Consider the following 14,976-nt stretch of genomic DNA (forward strand, 5'->3'; position numbering starts at 1 on the left):
GATCACCTTTAATAAGTAAATTTGATAATATAATCTTAGAGAAATAAAAGGAACAGTTATGTTCAGAGAAAAAGAATAGATCCAATAAAGAAAAGTGGAGGCATAGAACATGCATAAATGTAACCTTGGACTAACAATGTTCTTATGTCAGCTAAGATACGACTTCTAGACCTAGAAAGTCACTGGGTCTTTATTATGAAAGACTTGTTGCATATGTGAAAGTCAATCTTATACTTATTTCAAAGTAGTTGAGTCATCTAGACAGGTTATTCTTAGAATGAAGCCGTCGCATGCAACATGTAACATGACTTTGGGCCTTTTCACATGAATAGACAACCATGTTATATATGAGCTCTGAGGGCACTTTTTGTGTAAACTCTCCATATTGGTTGTTGCTTTGAGGATTATCAAATTTTAAAAAGTGAAATATGGCATATACAGTGGGGAAAATAAGTATTCGATACACTGCCGATTTTGCAAGTTTTCCCACCTACAATGAATGGAGAGGTCTGTAATTTTTATCATAGGTACACTTCAACTGTGAGAGACAGAATCTAAAAAGAAAAACCAGAAAATCACATGAATTTGCATTTTACTGCATGACATAGGAATTTGATACAATAGAAAAACTGAACTTAATATTTGGTACAGAAACCTTTGTTTGCAATTACAGAAGTCAGATGTTTCCTGTAGTTCTTGACCAAGTTTTCACATGCTGCAGCAGGGATTTTGGCCCACTCCTCCATGCAGATCTTCTCCAGATCCTTCAGGTTTCGGGCTTTCGCTGGGTAATATTGAGTTTCTGCTCCCTTTAAAGATTTTCTATTGGGTTCATGTCTGGAGACTGGCTAGGCCTCTCCAGGACCTTTAAATGCTTCTTACATAGCCACTCCATAGTTGCCCTGGCTGTGTGTTTCAAGTCATTGTCATGCTGGAAGACACAGGCATGACCTATCTTCAATGCTCTTACTGAGAGAAGGAGGTTGGTGGCTAAAATCTCGCGATACATGACCCCATCCATCTTCCCTTCAACACGGTACAGTTGTCCTGTCCCCTTTGCAGAAAAGCACCCCTAAAGTATGATGTTCCCCCACCATGCTGCAGAGTTGGGATGGTGTTATTGGGGTGTACTCATCCTTCTTCTTCCTCCAAACACGGTGAGTGGAATTGATACCAAAAAGTTCTATTTGGGTCTCATCTGACCAAATAACCTTCCCCCATGCCTCCTCTGGATCATTCAGATGGTCATTGTTGAACTTCAAATGGGCGTGGACATGTCCTGGTGTGAGTAGGGGGACCTTGCGTGCCTTGTAGGATTTTACTCCATGACGCCGTGACTGCATACTGTGTTATTAATGGTAATATTTGAGACTGTGGTCCCAGCTCTCTTCAAGTCATTGACCAGGTCCTAGAAGAACTTCTTAATTAAAAACTAACTGGTCAGTGTGAGACAGAATTCTTGCTGGTCGGTCGGTGATTAAACACTTATTTTATGCAATAAAATGCAAATTCATTATGAAAAAATCATACAATGTGATTTTCTGGTTTTTAGCTTTAGATTCTGTCTATAACCGTTGAAGCGTACCTACGATAAAAATTACAGACCTCTCCATTCTTTGAAGGTGGGAAAACTTGCAAAATCGGTAGTGTATCAAATACTTATTTTCCCCACTGTAATGTAAGGCTATATTGCAACATGTGTCGCACGACAGCAGTTGTCCAGCAAAAGTCACGAGGCAAAAATATTTGCAACTTGTGTGCGACTTGCTGTCATGCAACTGCTTTAGTGCTCTGATTTTGCTGTAAATATAACAGAAAGGTTGCACAAGTCTATGACAAGTGTCATGTGTGACTTGTGACCTGCGACAGAAGATATAACACATTTTGAAATATACACAACTTTGTTTCACGCTAAGTTGCAGGTTGTAATGAAGATCAATGCATTTCATATTACAGCATCCAATCCAGTGTTGCACTGTTTCGTTATAATTTCAGTGTCGCGTTACCAATGTTGGCATGTAGATCTAGCCTTAGTGTTACATGTTAAAATATTAGACCACCATCTATAATACATGTTAACCTCATAGAAATGAACAATCCTAGACAATAAATTGAGGTTATACTATATTTTATTAATCTCAAATGACATTTTTGTATTTTAATTCATGAAATGGTTTGTTTCACTTGACACAAAAAGACAAATGCCCAAGAAGTTCTGCCGAGTGATTGGAAATGATCAAGGGAATGGGGTTTATGTTCAACCATAATGCATGATCCAGATCACATCCTAGATTAATCTTTCAATCTTGATCTAAATTTGCTAACCTCTGGACCAAACAGTCAGAGACAGACCTTAAATATTTACATATTTTTTATGTTAATTTCTTCTAAAAAAGCATCTAAGCCCTTTTTTGAAATCATCAATTGTTCCCACTGTGAGCAGCTTTTGAGATATACCATATTACTCCACTGATTAATAGCTCAAGGAGTAAAAAAACGTGTTTTCTCTGGAGAGTGAACTTTTCTTTCTCTTGATAGAGGGAGTGCCCTCGTCTTTTGAGGGGGTTTTACATGTAACAGCTTTTGACCATGCTTTTGTATGGGCCATTTATGTTCTCCTACAAGTTAATAATGTCCCCACTTAGACATCTCATCTCAAGACTAAAGAAATTACATTTTTTTAATCTCTCCTCATTACCAAAATCTACATATTGCTTAGCATTGGTACCTTTTAAAAGACTCTATAAAAAAAATTATATATTTTTATTGTTTTAATGTATCATGTCTTAATTTCAGGTGTTGCGGCTGATCGAGTAGCAATACACTCTCAAGGTCGCTACACTTCAAATCTGTCTCCTCAGGATTTAATCTCTTGCAATGTTCACAATCAATATGGATGTAGAGGAGGACACATAGATAGTGCCTGGTGGTTCCTGAGAAAACGTGGGTAAATATTAGGGAGATTTTTACATATATCAATGCGTTTTGTCATGTTTGCTTGAAAATCTGAAAAAAAATCAGAAAGATAATTATATTTGCTGCATGGCACATCAATACTTACAAATGTATGACTGTGTAAGATATAAAATATATATATATATATATATATATATATATATATATATATATTATTGCTATTAATGCAAAAACCTGAAGCCTAATTCTTCCACAGAAACTCAATGTTGTCGTTCAACAAAATCTTCTAGGGTCATGTCATCTTCCCTTTTTTTATGATGGCCCTATTTCCAGTGTGACAGGAATTGATGTCGTTGATTGATAGGAGTTGACGAGGGACATCATTTAGAGTAGAATATGGCATAGCATAGGAATTTAGGATTTAGCTTGGCATTTGACTCTTTTCTTTTTATCTCCAAAAATAATTTAATGTTTCACATTGAGTGGCATGAGACTAAAGTTTATCATTAAAAAATATACAGCACAGATCCTCATTCAGTAAAGTATCTTTAAAAATGTAAATCCCTGCTGTGAGTAATTTCTCCTTCTAGGCTATGTGTATAATACTGTGTACATTCAATAGATATAGAGCTCCTAAAGAAATTGTATATAAAGATTGTAGCTTAATATAGCATAGAACTATATAATTATATATATATAGATATATAGATATAAAAATATATCTAGATATATATATAAAGTTGAAACCAGAAGTTCACATACACTATATAAAAAGACACATATGCATGTTTTTCTCAATATCTGACATGAAATCAGAATAAACCTTTCCCGTTTAAAGTCATATATACAGTACAGGCCAAAAGTTTGGACACACTTTCTCATTTATAGATTTTTCTGTATTTTCATGACTGTGAAAATTGTACATTCACACTGAAGGCAGCAAAACTATGAATTAACACATGTGGAATTATATACTTAACAAAAAAATGTGAAACAACTGAAAATATGTCTTATATTCTAGGTTCTTGAAAGTAGCCACCTTTTGCTTTGATGACTGCTTTGCACACTCTTGGCATTCTCTTGATGAGCTTCAAGAGGTAGTCACCAGAAATAGTCTTCCAACAATCTTGAAGGAGTTCCCAGAGATGCTTAGCACTTGTTGGCCATTTTTCCTTCACTCTGCGGTCCAGCTCACCTCAAACCATCTCGATTTGGTTCAGGTCTGGTGACTGTGGAGGACAGGTCATCTGGCGTAGCACCCCATCACTCTCCTTCTTGGTCAAATAGCCCTTACACAGCTTGGAGGTGTATTTGGGGTCATTGTCCTGTTGAAAAATAAATGGTGGTCCAACTAAGCGCAAACCGGATGGAATAGCATGCCGCTGTAAGATGCTGTGGTAGCCATGCTGGTTCAATATGCCTTCAATTTTGAATAAATCCCCAACAGTGTCACCAGCAAAGCGCCCACACACAATCACACCTCCTCCTCCATGCTTCACGGTGGGAACCAGGCATGTCCATCCGTTCACCTTTTCTGTGTCGCGCAAAGACGCGGTGGTTGGAACCAAAGATCTCAAATTTGAACTCATCAGATCAAAGCACAGATTTCCACTGGTCTAATGTCCATTGCTTGTGGTCTTTAGCCCAAACAAGTCTCTTCTGCTTGTTGCCTGTCCTTAGCAGTGGTTTCCTAGCAGCTATTTAACCATGAAGGCCTGCTGCACAAAGTCTCCTCTTAACAGTTGTTGAAGAGATGTGTCTGCTGCTAGAACTCTGTGTGGCATTGACCTGGTCTCTAATCTGAGCTGCTGTTAACCTGCGATTTCTGAGGCTGGTGACTCGGATAAACTTATCCTCAGAAGCAGAGGTGATTTTTAGTCTTCCTTTCCAGGGGCGGTCCTCATGTGAGCCACTTTCTTCATAGCGCTTGGTGGTTTTTGCAACTGCACTTGGGGACACTTTCAAAGGTTGCCCAATTTTTCACACTGACTGACCTTCATTACTTAAAGTAATGATGGCCACTCGTTTTTCTTTACTTAGCTGCTTTTTTCTTGCCATAATACAAATTCTAACAGTCTATTCAGTAGGACTATCAGCTGTGTATCCACCTGACTTCTGCACAACACAACTGATGGTCCCAACCCCATTTATAAGGCAAGAAATCCCACTTACTAAACCTGACAGGGCACACCTGTGAAGTGAAAACCATTTCCGGTGACTACCTCTTGAAGCTCATCAAGAGAATGCCAAGAGTGTGCAAAGCAGTCATCAAAGCAAAAGGTGGCTACATTGAAGAACCTAGAATATAAGACATATTTTCAGTTGTTTCACACTTTTTTGTTAAGTATATAATTCCACATGTGTTAATTCATAGTTTTGATGTCTTCAGTTTGAATGTACAATTTTCATAGTCATGAAAATACAGAAAAATCTTTAAATGAGAAGGTGTGTCCAAACTTTTGGTCTGTACTGTATATAGAAACTCTAATTTGAGCTACCGATAATGTACTGGATAACTTTTAATATTATTTTTTTCAAAGCAAAGGGAAAGCAGCATTTTCATTATTGGTTTTTCAGCCTCATTCTTATACATTCTTTCGTTTTAAAGAAAACATTGATAACTTTATTGTGTATCATTACGGGTGTAGGGCAATACCAAATTTATATAAAAGAGTTTAAGAAGCACATTTAAGACCTATGAAGTATGCAGGTGCAAAGCTTTAGGCTGTGTGTCCACAGTGAGTTTTTAGTGAGTTTTTGATGCTGTGTATTTTTGCTGCATGAAAAACGTAGCATCTTTCAGTTCCAGCAAAGTGGATGGGATTTATAGAAATCTCCTGCCCACTGTGCTTTTTTTTTTACTCAGTGTAAACTGACTCGCTAGTCAGGTTTCAAATCTTCCATATGTCAACTTCTCTTGTGGGTACGCTGCGTTTCTATGTGCAGATTTTTCCCCTAGACTTGCATCAGATGTGGAAAATCTGCAGTTAAAAAATGCACACGTATTTTTAGCGTTTATCCGCTGCCGAAGAGCATCAAAAACATATGTAATCCACATATAAGTATGTCAATAAAGTTTTATCAAAGCCAAATATCAGGAAGTATAAAAAATAGTGATGAGCGAGTATATTTTGTTAACCCTTTCGCCGAGTAAGCTCGGGTGAGCACCAAGTGTTTACAACATGCTCGGTGTTAAGTTTGTATCACTCCCGTGTGCAAGATTTGCAACTGTTTGACAGCTTTAATACATGTGAGGAATGTGTAAGAAATAGACATTCCTCACATGTATTAAAGCTGTCAAACAGTCGAAAATCATGCACACGGGAGTGATTCAAACATAACACCAAGCAGCTGAAACTACTCGGTGCTCGCCCGAGCATACTTGGCGAGAGGGTTAACAAAACATACTCGCTCATCACTAATAAAAAGCAAATAAGCTTCTGTTTAAAACATTAGAGTATAGAAATTTTCACCGCACACTGAGAAGGTTCAGTGCAAAAAAATTGAATTGTAATTAAAGAAAAGTGCAAGTGGCGGACAAGGTAAGGTACTTGTGTTAGAGGCAACTTAAATGTTTCGAACCGCTCCTGGGTCTTGTTCACATAGTTGCTTTGTAGGTAGATACTGTTTGAAACATGGAGGAAGAAAAGGAGAAAATGAAGTGTTATTCTCTCTGCAGCGGCTAGCTTCCACTGGGGTGGTGTAAGGAGCTATGAGCAGCCAACACTCACCACAATGTGAGTATGCTGTAATCACTCCCACTACTTGTCGACTTACATCCCACTGTGTGCACAAGTTGTGCGCTGATCGCTAACTTTCCACAGTCCTAATGCTTCCCCAATGACTGGAAGAGAGTGGCTGAAAAGATGATATAACTTCAATGTCTCCTTGAAGCAGTGCTTCTATTTAGACTACCATCCATGGTTCAAATGGCATTTACCTGTATGCTTGTATGTCTACAGGTAAATAGCATTGTTGCTGTTTTTTTTTAAGCACTAATTAGTTTTTCTGTTTTTCTACTTTCTCAAAATAGAAATACTTTTCTTGCACAAAATAATTAACTTTGGTGTTACATTTAGAGACCCATAACATTTACATTTTTCTATTGAGAGAGCTGTATGGCACTTTGCTTTCTAGGGTATAAAACATTTATTCAATTATTTTTTTCTTTCTTTGTGGAGGCAGGATTTGGAAAAAGATTGTAAATGTGGCATGTTTTATTTAATTTGTATTGTATTCACTATGTAGAATTTGTAATCTTTGCATTTTATCATGCGGGTCTTTAAATGTTGCAGTATTAGTTATATAGGTTTTTCCTGCAATAATAAATAATTTTGAAAGGGAAAAAAGTTTCATTTAAAAGACTTCAGAATCAATACTCTTAGTTTTTCATAGGAAAGCAACAATAGCGATCTTTCTGTGTATGCTGTGTATTATAGTATAATGTATAGCTTACATTAGCTTACATTATTAATTTTACATCAAGCTTAATCATGACCATATTGATTGTAATCTGTACCTTTGTTGTATCTTATTTATATTCATACAAACTAATGCCTTTACATTCTTAATGCTGAAATAAGAGTTACTTTTACAGACACATGAGCTCATATTATATTCTGGATGAGAAAAACACATTGATAATTTATGACAGTTGATAGTGTATACTTCTAATATTGTTTTTCTATCAATATTAATGCACTTAATATCCATTGTACTTTTCCTGCAGACTGGTTTCACATGAATGTTATCCCTATGAAATGGATGATAATACTAACGCACACAATAAATGCAACATCTCAAGCTTTACTGATGAACATGGGAAAAGTCATGCTACAGAGCCATGTCCAAACCAGTTAGAAGATTCCAACTATCTGTACCAGTGCAGCCCCCCTTATAGAGTACCTTCAAATGTAAGTCATTTTAATTAGACAGGTTAAGAGGATGCAATATTTTATGTGACTAGTTTCTCATAGTTTGTTTATTTGCATCCTGAGATGTTCATTTTTAACAGTTTTAGGTCCACAATAAATGTTATTTGCTCAGTTATATAGTGTATACTCTAGTGCATACTAAGTAATGTAAAAAAATATATATATATTTCAGCTCAGCTGGGTCAGCCTGCTCGGTCCACTTTCTCATGAGGCACGGTGCTCGGATTGTAAAGATCCCCGTCTGGGAGACATTAGGCAGTGATGAAAGGGTAGTTATCCAGCAACTCGTGAAATTGACTTAAAAAATAGCCTTTATTTTGAAAAAATTAAAAACATGAGACCATAGTGCAAATAAAAGCGTGCAGAGGCTTACGCGTTTCGGATACGTAGATCCTTATTCATAGCATGTGCATACTTCGATCTAGTGCATACTGTATACAGTAGTACAAAAACAATGGTTCTAAAGCATTTGTCACACATAGCCAACCCTTTGACCTAATGATCAGCGGATAGCACCAGATAAACTTCACAATTTGTTATGAAATGGTGAGTAGGACAATTACATTTCTACCTTTGTCTTGTATTTCCTACACCATACAAATCAGTATTAATGACAGTTCCTCTTTAAAGGGAATCTGTCAGCAGGTTTGTGTTTTGTAATCTGAGAGCAGCATAATGTAGGTAAAGAGAGCCTGATTCCAAAGATGTATCACTTACTGGGCTGACTTGTGTAGTTTTAATAAAATCCAAATTTTATCTGCTGTATATGCAGCAGTGGTCATATTGCTAAGCTGTGTATAACCCTGTCCTCACCCCTGAATGACAGTATCCTGTGTACACAGTGCATTGTCAGCAAGCTGCCAATCAGTGGTGGTGCGGCGTGACACAGATTAGTCTGACTGCTGGTCATGTGAGCTGTAGTCCTTTAGTGTTAATCTCCTGCTAATAAAATATTGATTGCATTGAAACTAAAACACACAGTTTAATAAGTGACACATCATAGGAATCAGGCTCTCTTGCCCTATATTATGCTGCTCTCAGGTTAAACAGAAAAATCTTGTTTACAGATTCCCTTTAATGTACATACTTTTTAAAAAAATGAAAAAAGAAAACATGCTGATCAGAAATTCAGATATGTTAATATATTTCTTTTACCTTTAAAGAGGTTATGTTCAGCAATATTGACTGCAAAATAGCAAAGAACAATTTATCAAAGATACATTAGTTATGTGATTTAACATTGACCTTTCCATTATGGTAATGAAAAACCTTTTAGCATTTAGTAATAAACAAATTACTGTCTACTGTTCAATGCTGATCCTAATCATGGTCAATAACTTCATAAGGATAAAGACTGACAGACGGTTCTTAAAGCGACACTCCATGAACAGAATACAATAAAAAGAAAAGTCATTATAAATAAAATGCTAAATACCTTTAACTAGAAAATTACCCCATTTTTGTTTTAAGAGGTAGTACATTAAAGGGAACCTGTCACGTGAAAAAATGCTATGAACCTGAAGATATGGGGTTAATCTGAAAGTTAATGGCATTCTGAACCTGCCCGGCACCAGCACTTAGACCCCCGCTGCTGAGAGAATATTAACTTTATTCCTCCCAGTAGCATTCAAGAGTCAATCATAAAGGTGGCGCTGGAGCATGTTCTGTCACTGCTATTGGCGTAGAAAATGGTGGCTGTAACCACTACCTCTGTACTGACTGACAGCCGCCTCAGCATTACGGCCTGCTGTCAGTCAATGCCAGGGGCGTGGTTACAGCCTCCGCTCTCTATACACAGAGTGGTGACTAAACCAAGCTGGTGCCACCTCAGTGATTGAATCTCAAATGCTACTGGGAAAAATAAGGTTAATTCCCTCCTGGTAGCGTGGGTCTAAGCGCCGGTGCCGGGCAGGTTCAGAATGCTATTAACCTTCAGATTAACCCAATATCTACAGGCTAATAGTGTTTTTTCACGTGACAGGTTCCCTTTAACATGGCCACCCTCTTCTTACATGGACAGAAACCTCTCTAAGAATGCTAATATGACTGGAACCTCCTGTGAGCGTGTGCACTAGGAAGCTCCCTGGAGATAACTTAAATCATGTACTGTCAAGCTCCCTCAAGGTCACAACAGCAGCTAAACATTCAGAACAACAGGGTGGACAGCAGTGTGAGCAGCCTCTTCTTATTTCACCCTGATTATCTTCCATGTTACATCAGAGTGGACAGCATTGTGATCAACCTTTCTTACCTTAGCAAGTGTACTATCTCCAGTATTAGATCAGAATATCCACTGTGAGCACATGTTTCTACACATAAAGGGAGGGGGATGAAGCTTCTTATTGCACATGATCACAGTCACCTGCCCTATTAATATTGTAGACAGGTTTCTGGCAGTGTAATAAGGTGGCAACCGTTATTATCTACTACAATGGTTACCTTCCTAGGCAAAATAAGTGTGGTTTGCTAATTAAGGGTATTCAGGAATTTATTTATAATGAATTTTCTTACTTTATTTTTTATATTCCCGAAGACCCCTTTAATGAACATTGCTACATTTCCAGAGACTTTCTTTAATATATTGTATATATTTAATACATTGTAGCACTGAATTCAAATAAACCTTAGGTTTGCTATAAACAGGGCAACTATATTACTACTTCTTCACAGATTTCTATTTTTATATAGGAAAGAGAGATCATGAAGGAAATAATGGAAAATGGTCCCGTGCAAGGTACAGTGGCCAAATATGTTTTATTATTGCATGTTATATAATAGATAAATATTTAATTTATATCCCTCTGTGTCCTGTATATAGCTGTCATATACTCAAGCAATAAATATTAACCCCTTTATGCACCCATCATTAATGTACATCACAGTCAAGGTGCGAATGTCTGGAGAAGGCTCACGAGCTGTGCCCATTCAATATAGAGCAAATGTTGGCGCTAATACATAGTCAGCATCTGCCTGTAACAGCCGAGATTGGCACTATACGTGATCACTGCTATATAATAGTGAATGACAGCAGCATTATAAATAGCGAGGTAATCACTGGGAGCCTCATCACTGCCATGCTGGTTCTCCTCTGAAGCTCAACTATAGGCTGAACTTCAAAGGAAACTGTGATTTATGTTATATTGTGAAATACTCTGGGATTACAGTATTTAGTGTAAGTGATCCAATTGTGACTAGTTAAAGTCTATTGGGATTAAATAATAAAATAAAGAAATGATGTTTTAAGAAATATTTTTTAAAAAATTTGTGTTTAAATTATTCCCTTTTAACAGTTTTAAAATAAAGAAATAATAATAATAATAATAATAATAATAATAATAATAATAGTAATAATAATAATAATAATAATAATAAATATAACTTGCATCATCACATTCAGAAAAGTCTGGTCTATCAAAATATAAAATTATTTAAAACATACGTGAAATATCAAAACCAAAGAAATAAATGAATAAAATAAATCAACAGATTTGCAATTTTTCTGTCAACTTAGTTCAACAAAAAATGCAACCAAATGTTACCAATACTGTATGTCATGTGCAACCCAAAATCGTATCAATGAAAATTAAAGCTCAGCATGCAAAAAAAAAACAAGCCCTCACTCAGCTCCATTGACAGAAAACAAAAAAAAGTTATGGGTTTCAAATAATGGCAACATAAACAACATTTTTATTTTTACAAATGTAAGAATTTTTGTTCACTGTTATAATATTACAAAATATATAAATAATTTTGTCTCACCATAATATTACTAAGGCATGGCCCCACTATCAGTATTTGGTTAGTATTCGGTCAGTATTTTTTCTCAGAAGTGGGAGCCAAAACCAGGTGAGGAACAATCAGAAAAGGTATAATAGAAACAAGTCACCAATTCTACATTTATCACCCACTCCTGGTTTTGGCTCCCACTCCTGAGAAAACATACTGACTGAATACTGACCAAATACTGATAGTGGGGCCGTGTCCTAACCTGGAGAATCATGTTGCCTGGTCACTTTTACTTAAAAATGAACAGTGTACAAATAAAACCCAAAAAACTATGCCGGAATTACAGTTATTTTCGCAATGTCAGCCTACTTGGATTTTTTTTTACAATTTTCAGTAGAAGATAAAGGAAAGTGAACAATGTTATTCAAAACTAAAAAAACAAGCCCTCATAAGGCTATATCAACAGAAAAATTAAAAAAGTTATTGCTCTTGTGAAAAGATGAGGAAAAAACTAAAACACAAATGCAAAATATTGACCGGTCCCGAAGGGGTTACTATTCAGCAGTACAGTTTATGTCACCCTTCAAGTGTTCGACTAAAGTTAGAAGAACAGCCAACATTGGTTTGATTGGCCAACAGTCTCATGTGTATTGGGTCCTCCTTCGACAGTTGAGGGTCGGGCAGTTTGAATCTTAATGCCCAACCCTTTTGGTATTTAGGCAATAAGCCACTGACTGAGCCATTTTTCTCTCTCCCTTTTGAAAATATTTGAATGTTTGACTGATCTGAAAGGAGATAGCTGATGGCCAAAAGAGCACTCGGCTGTCAGCTGTCATATGTGCAGAGTCTTAGACTGTTACTAATATAAAATCATCTGTATAAGTAGAGCAGCACTGTAACGCATGAGGAACCCAGACAGTCAAGTTGCTGATACAGTACAGACCAACAGTTTGGACACACCTTCTCATTTAAAGATTTTTCTGTATTTTCATGACAATGAAAATTGTAGATTCACACTGAAGGCATCAAAACTATGAATTAGCAAATGTGGAAGACTACCTCTTGAAGCTCATCAAGAGAATGCCAAGAGTGTGCAAAGCGGTCATCAAAGCAAAAGGTGGCTACTTTGAAGAACCTAGAATATAAGACATATTTTCAGTTGTTTCACACTTTTTTGTTAATTATATAATTTCACATTTGCTAATTCATAGTTTTGATGCCTTCAGTGTGAATGTACAATTTTCATAGTCCTGAAAATACAGAAAAATCTTTAAATGAGAAGGTGTGTCCAAACTTTTGGTCTGTACTGTATGTTTTTAAACGTTAAATACCTACTTATCTTTACTCCTGCTAAGCATTCTAAATATGTAAAATGTCAGGAGCATGTCCGGCCTGTACTAGATTTACTGCTTTCTCACTTGTTAAAGAAAGAAAGGAATATGGATTGACTGTCATAATTAGAGTTGTACAGAGTGTGAATATAATGGGTGTTTATTAGTGATGAGCGAGCTCTAAAATGCTTGGGTACTTGTTGTTCGAGTGGAGCAAATTGAAATGCTCGAGTGCTCGGTCCGAGTAACGAGCCCAATGTAAGTCTATGGGAAACTCAAGCATTTTTCCGGCGGCTCCCCCTGGCGGTCTGCAGAGGGCGTAAAAATTGCCCAGATCGATGGAAACAGTGCTCAAATGCCATGGGAACAGCATGGGGATGACTCCTGGAAGAATTTCTGACTCCCAAGTCACTGCTGTCAACAATGTTGTCAGAGGTATTACACCACTTTTATGGACTCACAATAAAACATACAAAAACTAAACCAAAATGGATTTTCCTGGGAAATATGTTAAGGAGCATCCTTTCCAGGGCAATGACTTGTATATATGGCAAAATAAATATACAAAAACAAAATTGCTCCTCCACACCTTGGGCGATGTTCACACGTATACGTTTTTGATGTGTTTTTACACTTTTGCATTGCTTTCAACCAAGACAAATGCATTCACCGGGAAATGTCATTTTAACATTTTACAACCTTGTCTGGCCATGTGGTGTGTGACACATCATCCGACACATCCTGTTTCATTTATTATGGAGGGACGTTGAAAGTCACAAAGCCTATTTTTATAGGGCCATCAGGCTGCCCTTACTATTCTTAAAGGGCCAGCAGTTGGCCCTTGCTATTGCTAGAGAGCCATCAGCCTGCTTTTCTTTGTTGTTCCCGTTATTAACGAGTGAGTCTTCTATACTGTTATTGCATATGCAATATCCCTTTGAAGAGACTTAGAGGAGTGTCTCAGTAAAACAAATGTTCCCATTATAAAGGAGCAGGTCTCCTATAGTGGTAATGCCCATGCTCTGACTACAAGGGCTGCCAAAATTTGGGAAAAACCCCACTAACAATTTAAACACACATAGAGCTGGGCCAAAGTAACAACATGTTATAGGGTATGCAGTGAGCCCAATGGCTGCCAAAATTTAGGAAAAACCCCACTAACAATTTAAACACACATACAGCTGGGCCACAGTAATGAGTATGACATGTTCTCATTAAAAAGGAGAGGGTAGGCTATTTAGTTATAGGGTATGCAGTGATTCCAACAGCTGACAAAATTTATTAAAATCCCCACTGACAATTTAAACATACATAGAGCTGGGCCAAAGTAACAACATGTTCCCATTCAAAAGGAGAGGTTCTGCTATACAGTTATAGGGTATGCAGTGAGTCCAATGGCTGCCAAAATTTAGGAAAAACCCCACTAACAATTTAAACACACATAGAGCTGGGCCACAGTAATGACATGTTCCCATTAGAAAGGAGAGGATCTGCTATACAGTTATAGGGTATGCAGTGAGTCCAACGACTGACAAAATTTAGGAAAAACTCCACTAACAAGTTAAACACACACATTGAGCTGGGCCACAGTAACATGTTTCCATTAGAAAGGAGAGGGTCTGCTGTACAGTTATAGGGTATGCAGTGAGTCCAATGGCTGCCAAAATTTAGGAAAACCCCCACTAATAATTTAAAGACACAAAGAGCTGGGCCACAGTAATGAGTATGACATGTTCCCATTAGAAAGGAGAGGGTCTGCTATTCAGTTATAGGATATGCAGTGAGTCCAACAGCTGACAAATTTTAGGAAAAACCCAATAACAATTTAAAGACACATAGAGGTGGGCCTCAGTAGTGACATATTCCCTTTAGAAAGGAGCTGGTCTCCCATACTGTTTGCCTATGCAGTGACTGCAATGGCTGTCAAAAATTTGGAGGCACTCCAATGCCCCTTGAAAGACATAGAGGTCAGAGGGCTCCTGAAAACAATGTTCCCATTGTTAAGAAGTGGGTCTCCCATACTGTTTGCTTATGCAGTGAAGCAATGACTGCCAAAAATTTGGAGGAAT

General features: G+C 37.2%; 1 protein-coding gene across 2 annotated transcripts in view; it reads left to right on the top strand.

Annotated features, from left to right (window-relative positions):
- The window catches only part of TINAG (tubulointerstitial nephritis antigen), a 227,874-nt gene that overhangs the window by 98,861 nt on the left and 114,037 nt on the right, over positions 1 to 14,976 (top strand). For both annotated transcript variants that reach the window (XM_073675423.1, XM_073675422.1), the window contains exons 6-8: positions 2,797 to 2,947; positions 7,646 to 7,829; positions 10,539 to 10,584. In XM_073675423.1, the coding sequence (XP_073531524.1) occupies positions 2,797 to 2,947; positions 7,646 to 7,829; positions 10,539 to 10,584 (381 nt within the window). The remainder of the gene's footprint in view (positions 1 to 2,796; positions 2,948 to 7,645; positions 7,830 to 10,538; positions 10,585 to 14,976) is intronic.

Source organism: Phyllobates terribilis, unplaced genomic scaffold (genome assembly GCF_046119375.1).
Source record: "Phyllobates terribilis strain yellow unplaced genomic scaffold, ASM4611937v1 Scaffold_3__8_contigs__length_932513732, whole genome shotgun sequence".
In the NCBI taxonomy this organism is placed as follows: domain Eukaryota; kingdom Metazoa; phylum Chordata; class Amphibia; order Anura; family Dendrobatidae; genus Phyllobates; species Phyllobates terribilis.